Source organism: Lonchura striata, chromosome 22, assembly GCF_046129695.1.
Source record: "Lonchura striata isolate bLonStr1 chromosome 22, bLonStr1.mat, whole genome shotgun sequence".
Lineage (NCBI taxonomy): Eukaryota > Metazoa > Chordata > Aves > Passeriformes > Estrildidae > Lonchura > Lonchura striata.
In genome coordinates this window covers 8,913,563-8,940,565 of record NC_134624.1, presented here as the reverse complement: position 1 = coordinate 8,940,565, position 27,003 = coordinate 8,913,563, and the positions used below count along the sequence as shown (strand labels likewise).

Here is a 27,003-nt window from a genome sequence, read left to right as displayed (position 1 = left end):
AGCTCTGCCTGCCTGCCAGCATGGATGTGGCTGTGGAGGGAAAGCACAAAGCCCTGAGACTTCCCTGCCCAGAAGTTTCCAGGACGACAGGGCAGAGAGAACAGCTCTGCATGGCTGAGAAAAGGCCACTGGAAAAGGCTGAGGAGAGGCTGAGCTGTTCCTTTCAGGCTCTGCCTGGTCTTGGTGCCACCCCGGCGCCTGGCCCAAAGCTGGGTTGTTCCCCAGAGCCAGGGGACAGGGGCAGGGAGTGCTGGGCACAGCCCTGGCACTGGCGCTTGGAGCAGACACAAAGCAGCAGCAGCAGCTCATTCCAGCACAGCAGGCATGAGCAGGCTGTTGGACTGGGCTGGAAGGCAGCCTGGGAGCAGCAGTTTGGATCCTGAGCCCTGTGAGGCTAAAGCCAAATCACAGCTGGGCTCATTTGTGCTGGCCACTGCCAGCCCTGATCAAAGTAATAAAGAGCCACCAGCTTGTTCTCATCAGGTGTTCTGACACCTGTGTGTGACCTGGGCCCAGAACCGTGCCCTCAGGTGTGCAGAGGCTCAGATTCCCAGGAGCAGTGATCCCTGGGAGAGAGTGATGGTGTCTCACCTCCTGTCTCTCCATCCTGAGCAGCACAGGCTCCTTCTGAGCTCCTGTGAGCAGAGGGCACTGAGTGTCCAGAGCAGGCTGCAGCGGTGCTGCTGTGCTGAATCCTCTCTCCCAGGCTGCCAGGCTCGTTCCCACGGCGGGATGAGCTCTCTGCTGCTGACATCCGCTGGAGAGCCGCGGGATTGCCGGCCCGTGAGCTGCTGCTGCTGCTGTGCAGTGAGTTACTGGCAGCAGCGCTGTCCCCAGTGTGCAGGGCAGGTCCTCTTCACGCAGAACCCTAAATATCCAGCAGAAACACCAGATCCTGCCCTCTCCTACCCAGCTGTACACAAGCACCCAGAAGCACTCGCAGGACAGGGCTGATGTCAGGCCTGGAGAAAGGCTGCTTCTCCTCACTCCCTGCCCTTGGCTACAGCAAGTCTGTGCGCTTACCCGTGTCCCCTTTCCAGAGCAAACCCACCGCCCCATGACACAACATTTTTAAGAAAAAACAGCTTCAAAAGGGAAAAAAAAATTATCTCTTTTAGCTGCAATCTCTTAGCAGCAAATCTTTTTGTATTATGTGCAAATTCCCTCCCCCGATGTTGAACTGAATGTTCAGAGCAGCAGCAAGAACTGCCACCCACCCTGCTCAGAGCTGCAGAGGCAGCCCCAGGGCACCGGGACCTGTCTCTGTCCTGCCCCCAAAGAGCACCTGGTGACAGAGGGCACTGGGACAAGGAAAACTAAAGTCTGGGAACACTAAAATCTAGGAACAGCCAACACAGGTTTTGCTACATTTTGCACTATAACACAGCAAAAATTTGCACCACCTTCCTGTAGTTGGGACCTAGTAACAGGTAAGAAAGGTAAGAAAAACATTATAAAAAAGCCAGATTGTAAATGAGTTGTTTCCAAGGCAACACAGATCCTGCAACAGCTGCTCTGTTCCACCCCATCAAAGGCACCAGCACCATGGAAGCAGAATGCTGATTTTCAGATTAAAGGTAATAAAACAAACACTTTTCCAGCAGCGCTAATAGGTGCCAGCAGCCCAGCTCGGGGGGAGAAAACAGCAGTTCTGAGATGCAAGATCCTGTTTGTCAACCCTGGGTCACTCCAGCAGCTGTTCCAGGGGAGCTGCATCTCACCAGGGTCTGAGCACACACGAGCTGGCTGATGAAGTTCCTGCCCCTGTTTCATCACTCTGCACTGATACACCCACAGGAACACGACAACTTTCCTGGTGCTCTGACCCAACACTTACAATGCAACACAAATAAAACTGTTATGAACACTCCAGAGGAAGGAAACTCATTAATGCCTGCAGCGCCTTCACTGAATCCGTGGCTGATGAAGCACCACAAGCAGCTGGAGATGCTTGATTGAGAGAAATGGGTTTGCTAAGCCCAAGGTAACAAAGGCTGAGAGATGTTTTACTGCTTTCTGTGGCTCAATGAGGGGGATTCATAGAGGTTGTGGAACCTCTACCCTTAAGAGATATTCACAAGATCCCGAATATCCTCCTCTGACATGCAGATTGCACTGGAATCCTCCAGAATGCTTGTCCAAACTGAATTGATTGCAAGCTCAAAACCCTAAGAAAGCAGGTATTCCACTGTGCAGAGGGAACAGGCCCTAACAAAGCACAACATGATCATCTCCGTGCCTGATCCACCACTACCCCAGAGCTGCATGCTGACAAACTCCCACATCTGTCATTTATTTCTTTTTACATTTCTAACTAATCTTAACATACTGCAGTAGCACTAATAAGCCCCTCAATATCTGCCAAGACAACTTTCTAGGTCCTCTAGTTCTCTCCACCATGTTCCACCACTAGTAATTTTGCCTTCACACCCACACTCCCCCTCACTAACAAGGAGTTGTAAAACCATTCTGGAGGGTCATTTTGGCTTTAGAATTCTGGGACCCATCTCTTCAGGTGGTATCAATTGTCCCCTCTCCTGATTTGTCACACTTGAGCATCCCTAAAACCTCCAGCTGCAGCTCACTAGGTCAAACACACATAGACTGAGAATTTCTGTCTGCCTTCTCAGCAGGGAACAAAGCCAGGCATGGAACATTGCTGGGGCACTGAAAATTGCCTGAAAGTCAGCAAAACAAGTACCAGGAAAAATAGCAACACCATCTCTAAAGACATCAGCTTGATCAAAGGCAAAGACACACACTAGAGAAAACCCAACACCCGAGTTTATTTTAGATACAGACAGTTGAAATCAGGGAATGAAGGTGAAGAGTCTCTTGCCCAAGCAGAATGTCCCAAATCCCAGGTGGCAGGTCTGTCCAACAGGCCACAATCTCACGTGTCACATCTGTCCCACAGGCCACAGTCCCTCGTGTCAGGCGTGTCCCTTGCTGCCAGGATCTTTGGGGGCTTCCCCGTCGTCCCCCTCTGCCAGCTGGCCTTGGGGCTCTGCCGAGCTCTCCAGCAGCAGCTCCAGGGCTTCCTCACCAGCCACACGTGTCACCTTCTCCCCTCTGGCTGCCAGGATCTCCTCGATGTTCCTGGACAGCGAATTGAGAACCAGCACTGACACCACAGCAAAGGCACACCCAGGCTCAGTGCACTCAGCACTGACACCATGCAGGGATCCACAGCACCAGGAAAACCACCCAAAATTAACCACGTAAAACCACCCAAACCTTTTGGGAATACTTTCATCCACTAGGATCAATGATTCAGCAATTACAGCTAAACAGAAGCTTTTACAGGTATCTCGAGAAGTTAGAAATCACTGTAATTCCACAGCAGATCAATCTACACACTTGAAACATCCAAGGAAACCCAGCAGTGAAGCGATAAAGCCTGAGGGGAACAGTAAATCACCTGCTGGCACCACTAAGGATCCCTGTGTATCCCACAGCTTCTGCTGCAGCTTCACACCAATTTATATGGCTCCTAGACAGCAACAGTCAAATTATAATGACCGAAAACAGAGTCTGTGTGTTTTAATGAACTGGATGAAACTTTTAGTATGAGCCACATTTGAAAAAAAGAAAGAGACATCTCTGAAAGAAGGGATCAGCTCAGGAAGCTGCGGTGGGAGCAGGGCGTGAGGAGGATGCTGCTGGCACACTACTCACCTCTTTCCCTGCAGGTCGGAGAACCAGCCCAGGTTGTCGGCGATGATGTGGTGGTTCCCGCAGCCGGGACATGTCACGATCACCACCCCTCGGTGGTAGGCGGCCTTAGAGATGGATTTGGCTGAACGCGTCTGGCACACCTGGAGAACAAAGTGGATTCTATGAGCAGGGTAACTGTAACTCCTGGGACTTTTAAGACAAAAATACCTTTGACATTAAAAGCGTCTTCCCTCCTTCACCTCTAACTATCCCAAGTCAGCTCCATCATGTTAGGATGTCGTGAGTTCACAAAAGCTGAGGTTTTACAGCTTTCCGTGGCTGCCTAAGGAGGAGGCTCATAGATGCTGTGCCACCTCCACCCTCGGAGATACCCACAAAACCCCGAAGAACATCCTTCCCCAACACGGCGCTTGGACTTGAAACCTCCAGAGGGCTTTTCCACTCTGAATTAACCTTTGCAAGTTTAAAGCTACAACCAGGAGCCTCCCGTCCACGCTCACCTTGCAGGTGTACACCAGGCGATAGTGCGTGGCCGCCGGCGGCCCCGGGGCGGTGCAGAGCGGGCGGGCCGGGCACCAGCGCAGTCCCGGGGCGGTGCGGGCAGGGCAGGGAGGTGCCGGGGCGGTGCGGGCCGGGCGAACAGCCCCGCAGGGAGGTGCCGGGGCGGTGCGGGCCGTGCCCCTCAGGCCGGGCGGGGGGCGGCGGGGCCGCCATGGCGGCGGCGCCCTCAGCAGCGCCCTCAGCATGGCACCGCGCATGCGCGCGCGCCGCGCCCTGAGGCGCCGGCGGCCATGTTGGGTGCGGGCGGCGGCGCCCTCAGCATGGCACCGCGCATGCGCGCGCGCCGCGCCCTGAGGCGCCGGCGGCCATGTTGGGTACGGGCGGCGGCCATGGAGGAGTGGGGCAGAGCCCTTCATTAACCCGTAATTAACCATTAGTTCAGCCCTGTGTCACACGCAGGTGTTTAAACCTGTTTATTGACCGAGGGGGGCGTCAGAGACACAGAAGAGCGTCGCTGCAGCGCTTTTCATACATGGGTGTTTGCATGGTTTTAGAATGTGAACAGCGTGCTGTGAGGCACAGGCGCCCCACAGAAGCTGGTGTTCCCCTCAGAGAGCGGCTCCCGAGGAGCCTTTGCTGTCCCTTTCGGGGGACCTCGGTGCTGTCCCTCTCTCAGGAGCCCTCGGTGTCGGTGTTGTCGCTGCCAGAGGTGTTCTCCCAGTCTGCCTCGTGGTGCCGGCCTTTGGGCGCCCTTCTCATCGCTCTTTTTCTGCAAAAAACACCCGGCACACAACTTTCAGAAGGTGTTTTCTGCAAACAAGCGTTTCGTACTCTTAGTATTTATCAGTCCCCGCTGTGGTTCATTTTATGCCCTTGGTGAATCAAGCTTGGGGACAGGAAAGGAAAAAATGGATATTTCCAGGTTCGCCCTGCTTACTGCAGCCCAGACCTTCGGTAACGCTCAAAGCAGTCCTTCATCCTCCTCCTCTCTTTTTCTGCCAGTTCCTCGTTGGCCAAGGCACACTCCTTGAAATGGAAAAAAAAAAACAAAACACCCTAAAAACATATTAATTCATTCTTGATCAGATCACTGTTTAACACCAGCTTGCTCCCCGCATCTGCAGAGTCAAGTACCAGCAGGTTCTTTACTGTGTGTTCAAGATGGTAATGCTGCTGTTTCACAGTTTTACTACATTTATTCCCTCAACATCTGTAATTCTGGGAGTCTGTTTTCTGCACCAACAGTAATTCTGCAGTACTCACACTAGAAAACATCCCCACCCAGAGAGGAAAGGCAGAAAGTAATTAGAAGAAGTTTTTATACACAGATGGAGAGATGTCAACTTTAAATGTTTTGCTGTTCAGAGCTCACCCTTTTTGGAGGGTGGATTCTGCACTAAGTGCTCAGTTTGGAAAAGCAGGAGCTGCTGATGTGCTTCCCCAAGCTGGTAAAACCATCATTAATGAGAATATTAATCACAAACCCCAGTCATAGTAAAGAAGAGGCCACAAAGATTCTCTTACATTTGGTGATTTTGGGGGCAGATGGCTCTCTCGAGGGCTGAGTTCCTGGTTTTGTACTTCCAGGCAATCTTCTGAAAGGTTAAAAAAAAAAATCACAGCTTTAGTCAGAGTTTCCATTGTGAAGTAACTTCTCCCTCCAGCAGTTCTTCCAGCAGAAGAGCTGTGATGTAAGTGCACAGAGTCCACAGCAGAACTGAAACCAAGCCCAAAGCACTCAGAACTCCATCATGTCATCAATCACAAGTCACTTCTCATTTTAACGGAGCCCTGAATCTTGCCCAGGATGGTGGAGTTCCCCACCACACTCAGAAAGAGACAGAGCTTTCCACTTCCAATAAACAAACCTTTGCCAAGCAGCTCCTCTGCTCATTGCATTAAAATAATATTTGTGTCAAAGACCACTGTGAGAAACGTGCTAATCATTATTTTACCCATCATTTGTCCCTGCTCCCCAAGCTGTGAATATCATGGCACTTCATACCAGACCCTATTTTGGTGAAACTCCTTCTGTAGTGACCAGGTGTTACAATATATATTTTTGAACTGAACAAGGTATAATAATAATAATAGCCTTTTTGGATCAGTGCTGTTTAGTTTTAGTGAAAAATCTCCCATCACAATGAATGAAAAATTCAGATTTAGATCTTCCAGGAGAGCAAAACAGAGTGAACCATCCCTCTCCAGAGCTCTACTCAGTGTTTTCCCCTTACTTTTAGCTGCCTGTGTATCTTCATCCAGGTGAACATGAAGAACAAGCTGTGGGACAGAAAACAGAGCAAGAACATCAGGAATATAAAACCCAGGACATGCTAGAACCAACCTCTCCCTGTTGCTGCCAGCAGCAGATGGAGCCAGGAGTTAGAGATTTGCTCATGGATTTTTCCTCCATGAGTAGATCCAGCTTCCTTTGGCCTCATTTACACTTTTGGCCTCCAGACAATGTGATAATCACTCCCTCACTGAAGTTTTGAACTAAGTGAAACTCTTTACTACAGATGGCTCCAGAGTAAGACTTACTTTTGCCTGTTCTCACATAAGAGAGACAATTAAAAGGAATTGAAAAATAATTAAATTTCCTTGGTTTGCTTAGACTCAACAAATTTTGCTAACTAATGCTATAACTGTGTTCCTACACTTAGAACCTCAAGACACAGGGAGATTCTCTCACTGTCTTGCTGCCTCTGGACTTTTTGACTGAAATGAGCCTGAGCCATTGAAAACTGCTGATACTTGGGGAGCTGAGCACAGGTGAGGGACATGAAACCATCCCAGAAAAAAAGTGAAAGGTAAACAAGGAACCCTACTCACTTCCTGGGAATCTCTAGAAGAGGAGTCATCCAGGTCAGAGGTCTGAAACAAAACCAGTATAGATTAATCATTCCTCATAAGCAAGGAAGGGAACACACAGGAGTCTTAGAGCTCAAGAAAACACAGAACTCCCACACTCATGTCTGGCCACTCAAGAAAGTACACATGATGCCATATTAATTAAAATATGTCTGATTTAGTTCCAGAAAACTTTCATCCATTTCATCCAAATGGATCACACCGTCTCTAAATAGAAGCATTCTTTGGTTGAGGAACCCCTCACCACCTTTGGAAATGCTCCAAACACAAACACAGGTGGCCTGAGCTTCCATCTGTCCAGCTTTTCTATGCCCGAAACCAGGGTGAGGTCACAGAGACCACCACATCTTTCATTTTCTAAACTCAGCATTTGCATGGCAATCGTTTTAATTAATTTTGAAAGCAGCTGAGTCAGGTGTTCACTGCCTGCTGAGCTGGAGCTGCTCAGGTGCAGAGGCCTGGGAACAGCCACAGTGTGACCCCATCCTCAGCTTCCCAATCCATCAAGGGAAGGAGAGTTATACCAGTGTGGGCAGCTCCAGCTGCAGCCTTTTCAGCTTGGCCTCAGTGGCCAGGAGCTGGCTCTCCTTCTGGAAGAGCTGCAGCTGCATCTCGTCACATCTCTCCCCCAGCTCCCGGATCTGCTTGCGGTAGGCGTCTCTCTCCAGAAGGTTCTTGCAGTACTGCATGTGGAACTGCTCTCGGGTCTGGAGAGCCTGTGCAGAGGGACAACACAGGGCATTCACACAACAGCACAGACAGGCTGCCACTGTCTGCCCAAAAAGCAGTGAGAAGCAGTGAGGAATATTTTATCACCTGGTCTCTCTCCAAAGCCACTTCCTCCATCTGCTGCAGGACAGCTTCAATCCGTTTTTTGTACATCTGGGAGTCCTTCCTCAGAGATGTGCACTGTAGCTCCAGCATCTCTTTTTCCTCTGCAAACTGCTGAGACAATGTCAAAAGCACCTGCTTGTGGGCAGAGCCTGAGCCAGACTGTCCCCACTCAGGGAGGGGACAGATTGCTCTGGCCAGAGCTCCATGGGGTGTCTGAGCTGTCAGCTGCCACACAGGGAGTGCTGAAATACAGATACTACAGCAGGAGCAGCAGGGATTTCTCCTGAGCAGCTGCTCTGCTCCACAGGCAGGTGCCCCACCTGCCTTTCTGATCTGTGAGCCTCAGCAGGGCCTTGAACAGCAGCACCTACTTTGTCCTGGAGCACCTTGGCTCGGCGCAGCTCCTTGCGCAGGCTGTAAATGGTGTTTACCAGCTCCCGGCGTTCTTCCACGGTCTGGCTGCAGTCATTCTCCAGAGTTTCCTTGGAGAGGCTCTTCTCCAAGTTCTGCTCCCTGGCAACCTGCAGGACAAAGGAAGAAGTGAGACAGGGCCACCATCTAAATTCATATCGGTTCTCTCCCCTCAGGGCTCTTGGGCAACAGCTGATCCCCACAATCTTCACTGCAGCATTGTTGCCCTGGCTGCTACAAATAATCCCTTGAGCCCATACTCAACCTCCCCACCAACCTGGAGAGTGTTTTCCAGCTCCTGGTTCTTGGCCAAGAGCAGCTCCTTCTCCTGCTGGATCTCCCACACCACCTCATGGCTGGGGCGCTGCTCTATGGCGTGTTTCAGCTTCATCGTGTGCTTCCTCTCCAGCTTGCAGTCATCCTCAGCCTTCATGAGGCTGTGCTTCAGCTGATCAATCTACGAGAAGGTTCAGAGCTCAGCAGGCGAAAGGAGAAAGCTCTGGCCTGCAAAACCAGTTCTCTATTCCCCAAATACAGGGCAAGTTTCTCCCCGGCTGTTTTCCTCAGGAAGTTTTGTGCCCTGGGGGCAGAGTCCTGCCTGTGTGCTTACAGGTTCCCGTGCTGCCTTCGTGAGAGCAGCCTTGAGTGTGGTAAAGACTGGTTGGTCATCATTCACAGCACAACTGGTAAAATTTGGGCCCACAGGGCTGAGCTAGGGACCACAACAACACACCCTAAAGATGTTCAGTGGTTTATGCTGGACTAGAGCATCCTTGGCAAAGACGAGGTGCTAGCCCAGCCTTCCAGGGTCAGGTAAGAAGGGGAAAGCTGGAGAAACTGACCTCCAGCAGCAGGTCCCTGTTCTTCATGAGGGCCGCGCTCTTCTCCTCGCTCTGCTTGGCGTAGCTCAGGGCCAGGCTGTAGTTCTCGTCCTTGCACTTGCGCAGCTCCTTGCTCAGGCTGTCCCTCTCCTCCTTCATCCTCTGGGCCCGCTCCTGGTGCTTGCGGAGGAGGCTGTCCCTGACCCACATCTCCCTGAGCGTGTCCTCCTTGGAGTGCAGCCACACCGTGAGCTCCTGCGCCTTGCGCCGCTCCTCCTGCACCGCGCTCTGCAGCTTCATGATCTCGTTCATCAACACCTGGCTCAGGCCAGACTCACCAGCCGTGTCTGTTTGTGGGGCAGGGGGTCACTCTCTGCCATCCTGGCTGCTGCCAGGCACACACACAGCTCAGCTTATCCCTCCATATCACTGCAGCCAAACCTGCTGATGTGTGATCAAATTATCCCCGCTGTGCCTCTGCTCTGTGCCTTCCTGCACCACAGAGTCACTGACACAACAGGCAGAAGGAAGAATTCATCCTTCTGCTTCCTCCCTCCCCAGTCCAACCTGTGATACCAGGGCTGCTCTGCCCACAATCCTTCCAAAGCACACATGGAGCAAGGCAGGGAATGCTCCTGACTCCACTCAGCAGCACCAAAGGAAGAGCTGTTGTTGAGAACACAAACATTACCTATAATCATGGAGAAAACCCTGCTGGGCTCTTTGCCAGTTATTTTCTTATACAGCTGGGGATAATAAAGCTCAAGACTCTCCATAAATGCCTCAAAGCCCTTGTGTCCTGTTCGCTGAAGAATGTCCAAGAGAACACCTGAAATCATGGCAACAGGATATTCTACTCAGTTATTTCTCTCTTTATCTGTTTGTAACATTAAAAAATTAGCTTCACTTCCTCTACATACAAAAGTCCCTGGGATCCACTCACAGAATAAATTAAGTTGGAAAAGACCTCTGGGATCACCAAGTCCATCCTATGACTGAACCACCTTGTCAACAAGACCGTGGCACCAAGCGCCACAGCCAGGCTTGGTTTCAACACCTCCAGGGAGGGTGACACCAGCACCACCCTGGGCAGTCCTTCCAGTGTCTAAGTCCCCAGACAATCCCACACCAATGGCCTGGAAACTCCACAAAAGGATTTGAAGTGCTCCCACCTGCCTTCCGCTTGCGCATGACCAGGCTGGGGTCATTGAGAACCTGCTCCTCATCATCAGGGCTGAGCACTTTGCACTGGCGCAGGTAAGGGGTGATCCGGGAAGGGTCAATCACTGAGATCAGCTTCACACGGAAGTTCTCCAGGTTATTCCAACAGATCTCATCATTATCCTCTTCCAGCATGTCAGCAGTGAGGGGAATCAGTGAGGAGCGTTGTCCTGTGTGGAAAAAAAACACCAAAAAACCAACCAAGCAGCCCCTGAGCCTCTCGGAGCAGTGTGGCAGTGGTGGTGAAACCAAGCACGTCAAGACTGAGAATGCAGAAGTGTCCTAATTAGCTGTTTTACGAGCAGTTCACTCTTCCTTCTCCACCTCCTAGCATGTGAGATCCCTGTGCTCTGTCTGACCACACAGACACCAAATCTAACACCCATAGGAGCTGACACTTTACCTCAGAACTGTAAAATAAACTTTTATTCCCTGCTAATATCAGCCATTCTGTATCACCAGCCTTCACCTCTGCAGTCACAAAGGCTTCCTTGATTCTCCTCCTGGCTTGGAGAAAACCTGCCTTGGGTGCAGCCTCCCTCTGTATTTTGACTAGAGAAAAGATAACTCCAGGAACAAAACTGGTTTGAGAAAAAAGGGGAAACTACTCAGCTATACTCTGAGACAGGAAAGGGAAGGAAAAGAAAAAGAGAGATAAAAAAAGCAGAAGCCAGAATGGGTGATGGGAGAGGAGAAAGATGGTAGTGGCATCATGAGTCAGCAGCAACACATAGGCAGTGATTTTAGTTTAATTATGGTTTTATTCTCTAATCTGTCCCACTGAAGGACCTGCTGGGGTCCAGAAAGTTTCCTTGTGCAGTGGTCAGAAAGACTAAAAAGAATGACAGTCACAGCCATAGGTGTGCAGCTGACTGCAGGGGACAAAACAAGCCACAGAATGAGAAGAGGCTCTTCAAAGGATTTCCAGCTGTTAACATCTTTCTCCAGGAAAACAGGTGGCAGCAAGAACTCACTCTCAAATTAGACAGAAGTCTCTTCAGCTGAAAAGGGTGATTTCTATATTGATGCCTCTAATTTTGGATGTCCTCAAGCTTCCAGCACAATTATGACAAGAAAGGGAAAGGGAATCAAGTCTTGGCAAAGTGAAGAACATCACCCGTGATTCCCAAATGACAGGCTGTGGCCATGGCAGCAATAGAGCAGCAGCCCAGCAAGCAGCTGGGTTAGGTGATAATGCTGATAATTCCATGGTGATGATGCTGAGCTTCACCAGAAGACCTGAGCCTGCCTCCCCCCCTTCCCACAGCCCTGGAGCTGAACTCAGAACTCACTCAGTGTTCTTTAAAAAAGCCTGGAGAACACAGAGGCTCCGATGCCATGGCAGCGTGACACATGTTCCCGTTAGCTTCCCACTCCACTCTTTGTTCTGCTTTCTAAGTTTATGGAGAGTTTTTCCATGTTATCATTAGGAGTAGGGCAGAGATGCTCAGAGATTCTTCCAGCCTGTGTTTCTTGTCATTAAATTAGCTTTACACTAAAGAAAGACGTGATATCTGTGTCAGCTGTACCCTTACTGGAGGTAATCAGTGTGTCTGCTAATTGACCAGTTTAGCCTGAGGGGGTTTTGTTCTAGTGACAAATCAATTTAATCCCAAAAAAGGACAAATCCAGCTCTGCTTACGCACTTTTCCCACAAATAAATGACAAGGGCATCTTTTCAGCAGCATTTGCAAAGGCCAACCATCATTTAGAGCACAACTCACCCTTCCCACCGGTGTCACACTGTAACAGCCTGGGCACAGCACCCACAGCTGTGCAGCAGCTCCTGACACAGCTGAATTTCCTGGAAAACTGCTATCTATAGTGGTTTATGGAAAACGGAGCAGAGGAGAGCCTGCCACAATCATTCATTTTGCCCTATAAAGTCTTGACACCAAATTATAGCAATGCTGGCACCCAGTGGCCCTCTGCCCCCAGCTCTGCCTGAAGAGCCCTCATGGAAAAGCTCAAACTCCCAGCTCCCCACTACACTCAGGGGAGTTCAGTCAGTGCAGTGGAACGAAGCTTTCACAGCACTTTCCCTCTAGATTTTACCAGCTTTGCCTCAGCTAACCTTGCACCTCTCTGCGAGACAGAAATTGCTGGGTTATAAATGAAGAAACAAGTTTTTTTAAAGTGATTTGTGATGTCTGTACAGGGCAGGCTGTGGAAGAATCAAGGAAGAATCCTAATTCAATCCTGCAGTTTTAGGCACATGAATATTCATTCCCCCTATTTTCCCTGGTTTTCATGCAGCCTGAAAACTTCATTTTTCTCATTAGCAATCACTCTCATACACACAATATTAAAAGCACTATTTACTAGGGAAAAAACCCCACACAGAACACATCAGTAATTTTTAAGTGAGAAAAATAAAACATCTGTATTTCAACAGATACTTACTAAGAGTCATTTTGATACAAAATTAATCTGCTTTTTCCACAGTATTCAGTTACCAAGCAAAGCCACTGTCACAGCACTAAAAAACACCCAATTAACATATTCTGTACATGGATAAACATTCACATAAACAACACAAGAAGGAAATAAATAACCACCATTGCTTGTTTCCCCACATTTCCAGCAATATTCCCCCTCAGAATCTATGGCAGGTGGGAGCAGAAAGAAAGCAGAAGTTTGTGCCTGCAAGACTTTCCTCCAGCCAGGTTCCTTCATTTTTAAACCTTGCCTATAGATGCAGATTTTGTTGAGGGATGGGAAAATCAATCCAGCATTTTCCTCCTCTCCAGGTCCATCCAGTCAGCATTGGAAGTGGTAAAGGTGAACAGTGCAAAAATTCTCTCCTCCAGCCATGCAGGAAGGCAGAGCTCATTCCAGTGACCCCTGTAACAAAGCACAAACAACTCCTATCAATCACACATTTTTACAGGGAAGTTGCCCTTTTGGAGTTCCTAAAATGAATTTTCAAGAAAAGGAATCTCCAACCAGTCTCATCTGACAACCACATGAATCAAACACTGTTCATGTTCATTCCACCCAGTGCACCAAAAGCCTCAGCAGGTATCAGGACATCACCCATTTGTATCCTGTTATAACTGCACAGAAATTAAGCTAAATATGGGAAATAAACCACAAACCCCACCAAATTGCTCAAAGGTGAAGTATTAAAGAAAAACTCCACTGTTAAGCCTGTAGAGTGCTACCAACTAGGTGCATACTAAGTAGGGTTCTGGGCATGAACTAAAAGGCTGCCAAATGTTTGAGTTTCAGGAGTTTGTATATAATTTTATCATAGAGACATCAACTTTCCCTCTCCCCAAAATATTATCAGCCTTAGGCTGTGATTGATGGTGACTGTGTCCTCAGGGAACAAGAGCAGAGATGATTTCAGTCCTTTCCTGGGGCCGTGAGTCATTGTCTGAGCTGAACCACAGACAAATGTGGTTCAGCTTCTCAGCAAGATGCACAAACCACTGAGGAGCTACTAACACATTTCCTTCTCATATCCTCCTCCTCTTCCTGAAGCGGGCACTTCTCCTGCTTTGGGGAGCTCTGGCATCAGCCACATCAGTGCAGGAGCCCCAGGCAGACCAAGCAGGGCCCTCCTCAGCCCCCATGCCCTGCAACAGAAGCAAGAGATTATCAACACCATGAGAATTCAAATAATCCCTTCAGCCACCTTCCTAAATTAGGGAGCTTAGCAAGGTTTCTAAAACAATCTTTCATTTGCCTTCAAAATGGTGTATGGGACAACATTACAAATACCAGAGAAGGCACAAAACATCAGTTCACAGAGTGAAAACAAAGGCCTGATTTCAAAAATGCAAGAATCAGGGCAGCAGATTATAAACAGAAAGGGGAAGGGAGCTTTGATACCCACTTCTGGGAACTGTCATGGCAAGTTTAAGGTGCTGCATGGGCTTTCACCCTCCCAGCTGAGCTGCAGAGCTCTTCCTTGCAGAAGCTGTAGAACTGTGTTTATTCAAAAGGACCAAATTTCTGCTACACTTAAGAACAGTGGGGGCTTCCCCCTGGATTCCAGTACAATATTTATCTGGCAGTCATTTTGTGCTTTTAGCCCCTGAAATCTGTTTTACCTGATTTAGTAAACCAGCATCTTTGTCTCCAGGCTCATCCCCAAGTCTCCAGTGCTCCCGTACTCCTGTTAATTCATTCCCACAACTCTCTTCCTCAAACAGTTTTTTCTCACTCTGCCACTCCTCGTCATCACTCTCCTCAAGTTGCTTCCCGATGGCTGACAGAGTTGTTGTCACTTTGGGAGGAGGCAGAGTTGCCAGGACAGCTGGGAGTGTGAAGGCCGCCAGGAATCTGGCTTTCAGCATGAGGTAAGCAGGGTTATCACCCAGTTTCTGCTGCACCAGTTCTCCAATGGCGTGGAAAACATCCCCAGTGCCCCCATCCCCACCGGCCTCAGAGGGCAGGAGAGAGGCTGCTTGCTCCTCCAGAGCTGTTTTCTGCAGAAGGAGCTTTGAGAGGGTTTTTATGCTGCAGAGGAAAGGTGGCAGATAAGGCAGCCTGGTCTGCAGTGGTGGCACCTGAACCCCTTGTTTCCCACTCATCCACTCCTTCACCAGCCCCTGGTCCTCCAGGGAGATCAGGCTGAAGTCAAGGAGATTCTCTGCACAGGAGTTGCCTGGCTGGGGAGGGACGTCAGCACTCGGTGGTTTGGAGGCAATGGGTCTGTTCCTCAGTGCCTGGGCACCAGAGCAGGCAGAGCTCCCTGGGGCATTGCTGTGAGGAGCTGCAGCTCCTGGACACAGCACAACCACTCTCCTGATGCTGCCTGGATTGCAGGATGATCCCTTTGTTGTGATGGAGCCATTGCTCCTTCCCGAGCTGCTGAGACTGGGCACAGGCTGGGAATCAGAGCCCTGAGAGCTGACAGGGGGTTGTGCTTGGGGCAGCACCACGGCACTCAGGGCTGGGCTGGCAGCTGGAGGGGCAGCTGGAGCTGCAGAGGAGTCTGGAGCCGTGCAGGAGCCATCTGAACATGTAGGGGTTACAGCAGAAACACTGGATGTGGTGGTGCATCCAGGACTCACTGAGGGCACAGGTAAGAGATCTGTGGACTGGTCAGCTGCCTTTCCCAAAGGAACTCCTGCCAGCTGGGAACTTGGTCCTTTTGTCTTTGCACTGCTGGGGTGAGGTGGATTTGCTTTAGCTGGTACAGGAGTCCTTCCCAAAGCAGAAACATTGGCACTGGAAGTCACAGCTGTCTGACCCTGAGTTCCACCAGCAGCAGCTGGCATTCCCTGGGGAACACCCACCACAGTCTGCACAGCACTGCAGAGCAGACCCTGGGGGGTTACAACCCACTTGAAAGGCAGGATGCTGTTGGGAATCACAGGAGAAGCAGCTTGTGGAGTGACAAGAGCAGGCAGCAGCCCGACTGGCCTCGGCTGTGGCCCATTACTCTTCAGCTCACAGGTGACTGGTGTGGAAAGGGACAATTTATTGGTGCCAAGAGCCATCACTGTGATCTGGTGAGGCACAAAAGCCTGGCTTTGCAACACTGCTGAAGCTGAGCTACTGGCTGTGACCTGACCATTGCACCCTCCCTGGTCAGGGGCCTTCTCTGCTGCAGCTGGACTCACACCTGCAGAAACCCCTCCTTCAGGGCTGCTTTCCAGAACTTTCTTTTTTAGTTCCTTACTTGACTGTAGATGTGCCCCTTGTGAGCAGCCAGGGCTCTCCCCAGTTTCTGGCACTGCTGAGGAGTGGTTTTCAGGCACAGGAGCAGAAGCAGAACCTGCAGCAGAAGTCCTTGTGGGCACTGGTGAACCCTGTACTTGGCTATCTGTCCCAGCAGCTGCTGCAGCTGTGCTCCCTGCTTGTGCAGAGGGAATGATTTGCTGTGGTGGCTGCTGGATTATCAAAGGCCCTGAAACCAGCACCTGTGGGGCAACCAGCACTGTCCTCTGCATGGCTGCCTTGGCCTGGGACTCCCTCAAACGTTTCTCTTGCAGCAATTCTGAGACAGTTTTTGGCTTCTGCCTTTGGGCTGGGGGAGCTCCCTGCGCAGCTGGGGCACAGCTCTCCAAGGCACCAGTGGGGCTGGCCCGTGCTCTTGGGGCAGATCTCCTGGCAGACCTCTTTGGGATGCCCTGCTGGGAATTCCTCTGAGAATGGGATGAGTTGCCTGCAGAGGATAAAATTACAATGAATGAACAGTATTTCCAAAAGCCATTTCTCATTAAACATCAAGGAATGTGGCAAAATTCCTGTTTGTGAGAACTCCTACAACACTACAGTCCTGAGTTAATCAAGCCATGTCCCAACAATTGAACAATGGGTAACCGCCCCCAGAAATCAGAGATGGGCCAGGAATGCACCCTAACACCCCACTGAACTGCTCCAGAGCCACTGCTTCCCCAGCCCTCCAGGGTTTTTTCCAGTCCTTACCAAAGGGGAACATGCTTAAAGATCCAAGAGCTAGCAAAAATGGGAATGACAATGCAGGTTTGTCCCCCAGAGCTCTCCTTCAGTTAAACTGGTTATTAATGTAACAGTGATGAATTATGTGAAAGTTCTTGCACATCACAAAAATAAATGTTCTGGTAGGTACCTGAAGAAGTCTCTGTATTTTGGGAAGCCTGTAAAAAAGAGTATATTAAATTATACTTCTGATAAATTTCAAGATGATTAAAACAGCACAGACATGAATCAAACCCACATCTGCCACCTCCTGAGCAAATGGCCATATAGCCAGCATTTTATTCTGCCTCTGAACCAAAACAAACTGCTAACACACATACAAACTGTGTGGCTACACAATTATTTTAGTCAGGATTTCAGTGGGGAAAGCTTAAATCCACAATACCTGCTGAGGGCTCCTTGAACTAGTCTTAAGCAGCTCCAACTGCCTCTCCTTGATAATCTTCATACAGCCTTTAGTATCAATCTGGAAGAGCTGCAAGGTGAGAGCTTCATTAACATTTAAATGAGAACAAAAAAAGAACAGAGCCAAACCATGACATGGGGTCAGTAACAAAGCAAGATAGATGTGACATGCTTCACATGCAAGATTCTGGGGATATTTTACACTTACAGATCCCTGGCAGGATCAGACTTTGGATGCAGGGCTTATTTAAGAAACTTTATATGCAAACCATGAGGGCAGATTAATCCAATAATTAGATTATTTGATTAAGAAATAAAGATAAACAATTCATTTAAGTCTCAAACACTGCAAAATAAAGACTCCCACTGTTTGAAAGCAGGTAATGCTATTAAGACAGTAAAACTTACCTGAATGAGCAGTGCAAACAGGGGAGTGCTGGTGAGACTGACTGACTGAACCTTCTCGTGAATAGCAGCAGCTGGGAAGAAAGCCAACATCAAAATCAGCTGGGAATTCACTCAGAAGGCATCAGAAAGTAGGGAGAAAGGCAGGGTGGGTCCCCAGTACCTTTTGTCTGGTGGAAAGCCATCCTCCCAGCCTGCAAGGTGCAGGGCAGCAGCACATTGCCCACCCAAGGGGTCACTGCCATCAGCAGCTTCCTGTCCAGGCTCAGCCGCCTCCAGTGCTCCCTGCTGGGGCGCCGAGCTCTCCTGGGCAGCTCCTGCAGCCCCTGCACATCCTGGCCAGCAGCTGCAGCCCCGCCAGGGGGCTTGGCTGAAAGGCTGACAGGAGGTCTTAGCATCTTTAATTGCCGTGCATGAAAAAATACAAAATTAGGAGTTCTCATTAGGAAGGTTCTGCCATTAGTCCCAGGACAAATCATTCACAGGGCAGTTAGGACAAAAATCTGTGAGCTTTTCCTGTTGGGATTACAGTGCAAAATCTATGATTCTATAAAAATAAATTGCTACTAAGCACAGCCTAGCAGTGCTCATGTCACAAGAGGAGACAAAACACAAGAGGCACTCACCAGTTTCCTCTGAAAGCTCGTGTTCTTCTTTAATATTGCTCTCACTTCCTCCAGGCCAACCTGCAGCAAGTGTTTTCCACACTGGGATGCCTGAAGATGAAAGAACACAAGAAAATACAGAAGGAAAAGTCACTCAAAGAAAATGATTTGCACTGGATATGCACAGCAGGTATAAGTTTTCAACATTCCTGCTGTTGAAGGTATCTTATTAAATCAACTCTGAAGACCTTCACTTTTAATCCTTATGCATCATCACAACACCAAATGCTTATTTCATAGAAGCTTTTGTATGAGGAATCTACCAAAAACCTAAAAACCAGAATTTACTGGGTAATTATCTTCACATTTTTTAACTTAACAATACAAGGGAATGAACAGCAAGATGTTATGTGCTCATCACATCCTGCCCTTACTGCAGCAGCTGCCCTTCCCTTCTAACTTCTGATCCAAGCTCCCAAGCCAGCTCACCTTGGCCATCACTTCTGCTGGATTCTTCACCAGCACATCTGTGGAATGGGCGTTTGCAATGCCCCTCAGCAGGGTGCTCAGCTCAGATGAGTTATCAGCAGCTCCATCTCCATCACACTCTGCCCCTGCAACATCACAGCAGCTGCTCCCTGCGCCAGCCCTGGCAGCAGAGAGGAGGGATTGGATTTGGTGTCTCTCTCTGGTTGTCCCCTCCACGTCCACCCCTGTTGGTATCCACAGGTCAATGCTGGGGATTGCAAACTCCTCCTTTCTCGTGGTGCTGGTCACCTCCTCCTCTGAGCTGTCCGCCAGCTCCAGCTCCTCACTGCTGCTCTCGGAAGGGCTGGAGCTCTCCTCAGCGTGGCGCCGTTTGGTTGCCCCAGATCTTTTCTTTTTGGTCAAAGCAAGCACACACAAGTTTTAGTCAGTGTTCACCCCTGGCTTACAACTCTCTCAAATCAGGAAGTTTCGTTTTCCAAAGGAAACAAGAATTTGGAAACAAGGCCATCTTTAATATGGTCTTAAGGAGCCAGAATTTCCTGAGTGCCTGGGACCAAAACTGGCAACTGAAAACCTACATATATTCCATTCTTACAGGCATTTCAAGGCAGGAAAGAATTCTAGGTAATATACAAATATACAGCAAATTAACTTCAGCCCTTCAGAATGAAGGCTGCTTTACCCACTAAAAAATCACAACAAAATTATTGACTGTGTGAAATCAGTGTCAATTTTTTAAATTGATTTCACAGGATTCCACTTTCAGTTTAGAGAAACTTAATTGAAGAGTTGGTGTACAAGTTGGGACTGTGACATAACAGGATTTCCACAATACCTTAGAGCCAATCATGAATTTCCACTTGCTCTGGCATTGGGCATTAGTCCGATGTGGCAGCTCTGAAGCTATTTTACTCCAGTGACCTGAAAAGGATGCAGAGGATGCAGAACATTTTTATTTGTGCCACAAACTGAGCAATAGGCCTTTCAATGCAGCCACTACACATATTATACATTTCCCTGGATAAGAGACAGAGTTGCTGCATGAATGGATCTCAAGTCCTTAATACCCACAACACACAATACAAAGAAGTTGCAATCATTAGTACAAAGCAGAGCCTGCAGGGCTTACAATGAAAGAAGAGAAAACCTCAATAACACCTCTAAACTTCTGTAGATTAGGCCACAGAAACACCTACCCAGGCCATGCTTTTGAACCAGTTCAATCAGCTGCTCCTCTTCCTGCAAGCTCCACTTGCCTTTCTTTACATCCCAGTGCAATGCTTTTAAATACCTTCAAAATGAAAACATTACAGTCAGGAGTATTCAATCCTGCTTGTAAAAGTCAGAGCATCCCTGCACTCCAAGGCTGACCAAACCAGCATTCCCAGACAGAGCTTTCCTTTGTTTAAGGCTGGTGCCTGGCCTGAACTCACCGGTCCCGGCACTGGGCGTCGCTCCTGCCCGGCACTTCTGTCCGGATTTTGTACCAGTCCTTCTCCCCGTACTTGCTAACTGCAGCCATCAGCATCTGTGTGCACCAGAGCAAGAGCTGAAATCCTCCCCAGGACCAGCCCTAACAGGCCTGAGACAGCAACAGTTCTATTTGTTTCCTGTGCAGATCTCTGGACAAAACTGTTTAGGAGCTTCTAATCGCTCTTGAGCTGTAAAGTGCCCACCTTGGTCTGTTTTACACTCCTAAAGCTCAGATCTACAGCCATGCCACACCTCAGCAGTCCAACATTCCCACCCTGCAATTCCAGGCCCAGAGAATGGAGCTTACAGCATCTTCCTCTGGTGTCCAGGGTCCTTTCCTCAAGCTGGGGTCCACACTCTTTGTCCAGCGGTAAATCAGCTGAGCAGAGTCTCTTCCTTCCATGTAATAAGCAACTGGAAATTAAAAGGTTCATTTAACTCTGTTGTAATTAATGTCTCTTCCTTTATCTGGACAACAGTTGCAAGCAGTGACTGCCATAAGCAGCACTTTAATCTCTTTTAAAATGGTGCTCTGCCAGTTTCAGCCAAATTTCCAATATGGATAAAGGTTCCAAGAGATATTAAGTTCTTGCTGAAATAATGAAACTTCCACATAAGTACAGGAAAGGCAGAGATCACCAGGGGAAAAAGAATGGGAGAGTGAAGCATTTCAGGTAAATGAAAGCTCTGTCATGTGTGGGCCACTTACTTTTCTTGTATGGGATATGGCTTCCCACTCTCATCTCTTGAACAAGCTCTAAAAGCATCTGATCCTCTTCCTTGGTCCATTCTTTCTTTTTTAAGTCTTTGTTACAGAGTTGGTATTTCTGCAAGCACTGGAAAGGTGTCCTGTTTGTCTTAATAGAAAGAAAACAGAGAGAAGCAGGTAATTAGTTATTTATGAGGACAAAAGAGGGAAAAGCTAAAGTACCAAACCTTTCTGGTACTGTTCTTGGCCCTCCTTAGAAAGTGTCAATTAACACTGAATTAGTACTAACATTTTTTTTTAAACCTGACAAGAGGCAAAGTAAAGCCAGAATGACCCAACCTGCCAGCCCAGACCTTACCCCCAGCTCCTGGGCAATGGCCTGCCAGTCCAGGTAGTTGTGTTCAGCAGCTATCTGCTTCAGCCTCTCCAGTTCCTCCTCAGTCCATTCGTTTTTGTTGATGCTTGGATGCTCCCAATTTTGCCAAAACTTCCTCAGTTCTTCTGAGCGACGTTGGCCATCAAACTAAAAAAAAACCAACAAGAATATGTTTAGTCTCATAGTTGAAGTTAAGACATCTGGAAAAACAGGAAAAGCAGGGTTTTGCATTCCAGATATGTCTTACTGCCAAGTTTTCCAGAATTCAATCACCAAATTTAACAAGTTGAGATCACTTAACAGTCAGCTTGAAGACATGCAAGATGGAAACATTGGATGCAAACCAGATCAGAGATTCTCAAGAGGAAGGGCCCAGATATCAGAAGCAATAAAACAGCTGATCCCACAACTCACATGGATGTTGGAAATTTTGTCCCAGTCGTGCTCATCAAATCTGTTTCCTATTAAGTCACTTTCTGGGAGTTGGCTAAAGAAGAAGGTACAAAGAGGAAGAAAGAATCTTATTAAATGGTTACTGAAACACTTTGTCTTTTTGATCCTGCCTCATCTCATTCCTCCACCTGTTCCTGACTTCCACAAGAACTGAACACTCAGATTAGCAGGAGAAACAATTAATGCCATATCCAAACACGTTGCTCTAGATTTGTTCATGGGCAAAAGCTCAAAACTCTGAAAAAAAATCAGAGCTTTGCTCCTTTGTTGCTAAAGACCCATTTAAAGCATCACCTCTATACTGGGTGCAGGCACTACACTTTTTCTATCAAGACCCAAACACAGTACTTAGTAAAGAACTGTGGAGAGAGCTGCAGAGCCACAACAGCACCCAATTTTTTACAACCCAACACCAATGACCCACCTAGAAGAAGGAGGGAACTTTTAGAGCTAAACTCTAAGACATTTAAATTTTTTCCAAGAACACAGAAAGACTTCTTACTTAATTGCTTCTATTTCTTGCTCCAAGTCTTTGATTTGCTTTTCCAAGGTCTCTTTTTCTATGTCAGTCTTGATTTTCTCCAGTTTCTGATTCCAATAACTCAACCTGTGCAAAGACAATTTTATCACTGCTTCAGAGGACAGATGGGAACGAGGTCAATGGCATCAGAAGATGTACAGCAGAGACACCTTTTCCATCAGTATCATTCCTCCCTCCAAGTTTATTTCCACACAAATCTGTTCTCCCAGGTTTTCCCACGAGGCACACTCATTGCCATAGTTTTGCTCCTTCAATGCAAACCCTGACCTAGAGCAGGTTTCAGATAAAGCATTTTGGTGTTTACACAGAGAATCAATAGTTGCTGCAACAGCCATAAAGACTGTGCCAGCTCCAGCACAGAAATCCCTTGCTGGACACACCATTAGGCCTCACCACATACCACAATTCCAGCCTCAAGCCCTGCAAAGTATTTTAAGTTACACCACAGTGCCAATGGGAAGAAATAGATGGCTGTAAAATCCCAGAAACACAAGCAATTATCACAGGGAATTGCTGGAGGAAGGAGAATTCTCCACATCTCCCTTCTCCTGCTCTGCCATGCAATGTTCTCAGCAGGAGAAGAGAGGGTTTTTGGGCAGCACTCACTTGAGCAGCTTTGGCTGGAGCAGGCGCTGCAGGCGGTCGCTCACCACGGATTTCTGCAGCAGTGTCTTCTCTTCAGTTTTCCCTAAACCAGACAGGGGAGCAGGCAGACATCAGTGCAAAGCCACTGCCAGGAGACCCCCCTGCTCCCAGCACCCCTGGGGATGTCCTGCAGCTCTGCAGGGACAGCTTCCTGCACCAATCACCGACGTTGTGTTAGACCTGGGCAAGGCACAGCCTCTGGCTCAGTTTTACTGGGATCTCCAAAGAGACCCCAATAAAGGAATCACCCTGTGAGTATCTGCAGGTGTCCCTTCAACTTCCCTCCTCTGGGCACTACCCTTGCACCACCTTGCTTGGTTTAGGAGCTCAGCTCACAGCAGCTGATGCAGCGGAACAAATGAAAAAGGAGCCATTAATGACTCACTGAAATAATTTACAGAGCACCCCATTCCTTTTTAACAACTTTTTTGTGAGTCAGGCAGAGGTGTTGATGTTTAACTGCAAACAGGAACACACATACCCCAACAACATGAATATATACATTTGTTATATGAATATATACAGGTTATAGCTCTTCTGAAGAGCCCCAGACTTACTTACACTTGGTTGAATGCAGCTGTTCAAAGGATTTTATGCCCTGAGCTGCCTTTTCCTTGGCATCTTCATTGGAAGGAGGGCCCTGTTGAGGATTAGAAGGGTTAGTTACACTGAGAGTCACACAAAATTTCCGTTTCTTCTTAAAACTCCAGCATGAACTGCTACAAAATTAACTGGAAACTCAAACTTGTGCAAACTGTCACACTCACACTGCTTAGTTACCTTTGTTAGCAAGAGCTCAGAGGTACATAATTTAATTAAATAGAAATATTACAGTAATTGTTTGACTATATTAATATATGGATGATGACAGTTGATATCTTGGCTGCCATAAAAAGCCAAGATCTCCTTCTGCTGATAGCCTTTTAAAAATACATGAAAAAAAAAGTACTACTGATTGCTCCAGAAAATATTAAAAAAAAAATACAGAAAATATCAGAAACTGAGAAAACTCAGTTTCACAGACAAACAGATTTCAGTGAGTGCTTCAAAGAGCAGCATGGAATTGGGTCATGGAAATGAAGGCAATTAAAGTCAAGTTAAACCCAAGAATGTTCAAGTCCCTGGTGGCTGCAATTCCACTCCTCAGAACTCACAGGGATGAACAAACATTTCCAAAAGAGGGTGAGTGACAAGTGAGACGAAAAAGGTTTCAGGCTGAGGAGTGACAATCAGTTACACACCTGAAATGAGAACAGTTCAAACACATTCCATGTACATCCATCACCCAGGACACACCAGTCTGGAAGCTGCTTTTATTTACTTACAATTCCTGTTATTTTATCCTTAAAGTATGGTTTCATAAAATGACCCAAAAACACATTTGTTTGTAGATTTCTGCCATCTCCTGCCTTGGCTCTTTTTGGACCATGAAGCTCACATATGATTTCCTTCTGCAAGACAAGAATGGATTGAAGAGCATCAGTGTCTCCTCCAAACAGCTGATTTCAGAGAGCAGTGGCTGAGCCCTCACAAACACCCCAGGCAGGGTTCAAATCTGCAGCACCAGACTGTAAAATCAGTCTGAGTTAAAGGCAGGATTTGGGACTTGTTGAGTTTGCACAGTGCAGGTGATTTCAAAGCTTAATAAAATACTAACTTGCCACAGGAAGCTAAAATAGAACATGGAATATACCCATTTTTTATTGTAAGAAAGCATGGAAGCATCAGTTAAATAAACCACTTGAGTCCTGGGCTTGAGGGGAAGGAAGGATGGCAAATGGCAGCCCAGAAAAGCACAGAAATTAACATTTCACTCCTGCTTTGCTCACCTGCTGCTCTCTGTTTTGTGCAACAAGCAGCTCCACCTCCTCAATCTTTTCCTTGATAACATCCTGGTACACATGGTTCATCTGCAGGCAGGTTTCTGGATCCTGGGGCAGGCTTTCAATATCATCATCATCATCATCATCATCACTGCTGTCTCCTCCTTCCACTTCCACTTCCTTGAGGCAGGTAAGGTATTAAAGGAAAAAAAGAGAGAAAAGCATTTGTTGGAAAAGCAGGTCTGTAACAATCAGTGCTGTGCCTCAGCTCTTCCTCAGCTGGGTGCCCACAGCCTGTGGGGATTGCAGGGAGGCTTCTGACCCTGGAGAACAAAATCCTGGGCAGGAATACCCCAAATCCAGGTTTTACTGAGCACAAAGCCAAGGAAATTGCCTGGATTTCCCCAGAGCAGGGTGAGGTTTCCCTTCCTCCTGTTCTCTTCAATAGACAGCTGGAAAGATATACTTAAAGAGAAAAGAATTACCATTTCAGCATAAGAATCTTCATCATCATCATCTTCATCACCACCATCTGTTAGACAAACAAAGCACAAAAATGCTGACTGAAGTGAGATGAAAGGAAAGCTTTCAACCCAAATCTTTTCTGTTAAAGCACAGAGGAAAGAGCACCAAGAGATCTCAGACATGACCATTAGTGGGTTTGGATACTGACAACGCTGTCAAGTAAAAAGTGTATTGTTAAACAAGTAAAAATTGCATTGTTGTACAGGTACAAAGTGTATTTTGTACAAGTAAAAAGTGTATTGTTGTGCAAATAAAAAGTGTATTGCAGTACAAGTAAAAAGTGTGTTGTTGTACAAGTAAAAAGTGTCTTGTTGTACAGGTAAAAAGTGTATTGTTGTACAAGTAAAAAGTGTGTTGTTATACAAGTAAAATGTGTATTGTTGTACAAATAAAACCTGTATTGCTGTCCAAGTAAAAAGTGCATTGTTGTACAAGTAAAAAGTGTATGGTTGTACAAGTAAAAAGTGTGTTGTTGTACAAGTAAAAAGTGCATTGTTGTACAAGTAAAAAAGTGTATTGTTGTACAGGTAAAAAGCGTATGGCTGTACAAATAAAAATTGTATTGTTGTACAAGTAAAAAGTGTATTGTTGTACTTCACTTCTGCTTTTTTTGTTGTTGTTGGGAAGGTAAAAACGAGCAGCTCTGGGTAAGCCCAGCAGAGCTGCGCGGTGCCCCTGCACACGGGAGGCTCCCGGCTGTGCAGCCAGGTGACAATTCCAAGGCAGGACAAACGCGAGCTCGGCACCAGCCGGGCGAGGCGCCCGGAGCCGCCGGGCCCGGAGCGAGGAGAGGCACCGAGCGGCGGCACCGACCCCGCTGACTTTGCACAGCGAGCCGCGGAGCGCTGGGGATGCTGCGGCTGCGTGAGGGCCGCGCGGGCCCCGATTGGCCTGCGAACGGAACGAGCCCCGCGGAGCCGTACCGGAGCTGAGGGTGCAGTCGGACAGCTGGAGGTCGGTGCCGCCGGGCTGCAGGCTGCGCTCCAGCTGCTGGATCTCGCGGCGGATCCGCTCCCGCTCCGCGTCCAGGTCCAGGCCCCGCGGGGAGCGGAGCGGGCCCGGCCCGCGGGACATGGCGGCACCGCCGCGCCGCGGCCGCCGCGCCCCGCCAATCGCTGCTGCCGGCGCGGGTCAGCTGACCCGCGCGTCACACCGCGCGGCCAATCGGAGCGGGGCCCGGCGCACGTGCACGGCCGGGGGGCGGCCCCGGGAGCCGCAGAGATCGGCCCGGGACGGGACCGCGACAGCGGGACACGGGGACAGCGGGACACGGGGACAGCGGGACACGGGGACAGCGGGACACCGGGACAGCGGGACACGGCCTTCAGCAGCACCGGGACAACGGGATACCCGGACAGTGGGACACGGGGACAACGGGACACCAGGACACCCGGACAGCGGGACACGGGGACAACGGGACACCCAGACAGCGGCACACCAGGGCACCCGGACACCGCAACACCGGGACACCAGGACACGGCCTTCAGTGGCACCAGGACACCGGGACACGGCCTTCAATGGCACCGCGGCACAATCTTCAGCAACACCGGGACACGGCCTTCACCGGCACTGGGGCACCGGGACACGGCCTTCAGTGGCTCCAGGACACCGGGACATGGCCACCGCCTGCTGACCCACAGGCCTTTCCCCGTGCAGAGCCGGGGCACCGATCGGCAGCACCGGGAGCCGCAGCCAAAACCCGCGGTGCTCATGGCGAGGTGCCCGGGAAGAAGGGCCGCGCTCCGGCCCCGCAGGAACGGCGCTGCAGCCGGCTCCGTGCCGGGCTCAGCGATCCCTGGC

At 48.7% G+C, this 27,003-nt stretch overlaps 3 protein-coding genes across 3 annotated transcripts; all 3 read right to left on the bottom strand.

Annotated features, from left to right (window-relative positions):
• Positions 1-2,766: 2,766 nt before the first annotated feature.
• DNLZ (DNL-type zinc finger) lies at positions 2,767-4,595 on the bottom strand. The gene is made up of 3 exons (XM_021543770.3): positions 4,179-4,595; positions 3,679-3,818; positions 2,767-3,099 (listed from the first exon to the last, which is right to left on the bottom strand). Exons 1-3 carry the CDS (start codon positions 4,593-4,595, stop codon positions 2,934-2,936), a joined length of 723 nt encoding a protein of 240 aa, XP_021399445.2. The 3' UTR covers positions 2,767-2,933.
• Positions 4,596-4,781: 186 nt separating this feature from the next.
• CARD9 (caspase recruitment domain family member 9) lies at positions 4,782-10,532 on the bottom strand. The gene is made up of 12 exons (XM_077787948.1): positions 10,289-10,532; positions 9,808-9,945; positions 9,138-9,463; positions 8,573-8,752; positions 8,256-8,405; positions 7,867-7,992; positions 7,575-7,766; positions 7,012-7,053; positions 6,414-6,459; positions 5,704-5,774; positions 5,129-5,205; positions 4,782-4,948 (listed from the first exon to the last, which is right to left on the bottom strand). Exons 1-12 carry the CDS (start codon positions 10,470-10,472, stop codon positions 4,852-4,854), a joined length of 1,629 nt encoding a protein of 542 aa, XP_077644074.1. The 5' UTR covers positions 10,473-10,532; the 3' UTR covers positions 4,782-4,851.
• Positions 10,533-12,690: 2,158 nt separating this feature from the next.
• SNAPC4 (small nuclear RNA activating complex polypeptide 4) lies at positions 12,691-26,298 on the bottom strand. Its single transcript, XM_021543606.3, has 23 exons — positions 26,127-26,298; positions 25,164-25,210; positions 24,685-24,858; positions 24,181-24,306; positions 23,417-23,495; positions 22,817-22,898; positions 22,172-22,276; positions 21,631-21,703; positions 21,199-21,363; positions 20,841-20,988; positions 20,439-20,545; positions 20,092-20,186; positions 19,855-19,949; positions 19,494-19,579; positions 18,659-19,048; positions 18,191-18,280; positions 17,728-17,962; positions 17,568-17,638; positions 17,140-17,229; positions 16,885-16,912; positions 14,396-16,458; positions 13,788-13,918; positions 12,691-13,181 (listed from the first exon to the last, which is right to left on the bottom strand). The coding sequence occupies exons 1-22, from the start codon at positions 26,275-26,277 to the stop codon at positions 13,799-13,801; spliced, it is 4,620 nt and encodes a 1,539-aa protein (XP_021399281.2). The 5' UTR covers positions 26,278-26,298; the 3' UTR covers positions 12,691-13,181; positions 13,788-13,798.
• Between the last annotated feature and the right edge of the window lie 705 nt (positions 26,299-27,003).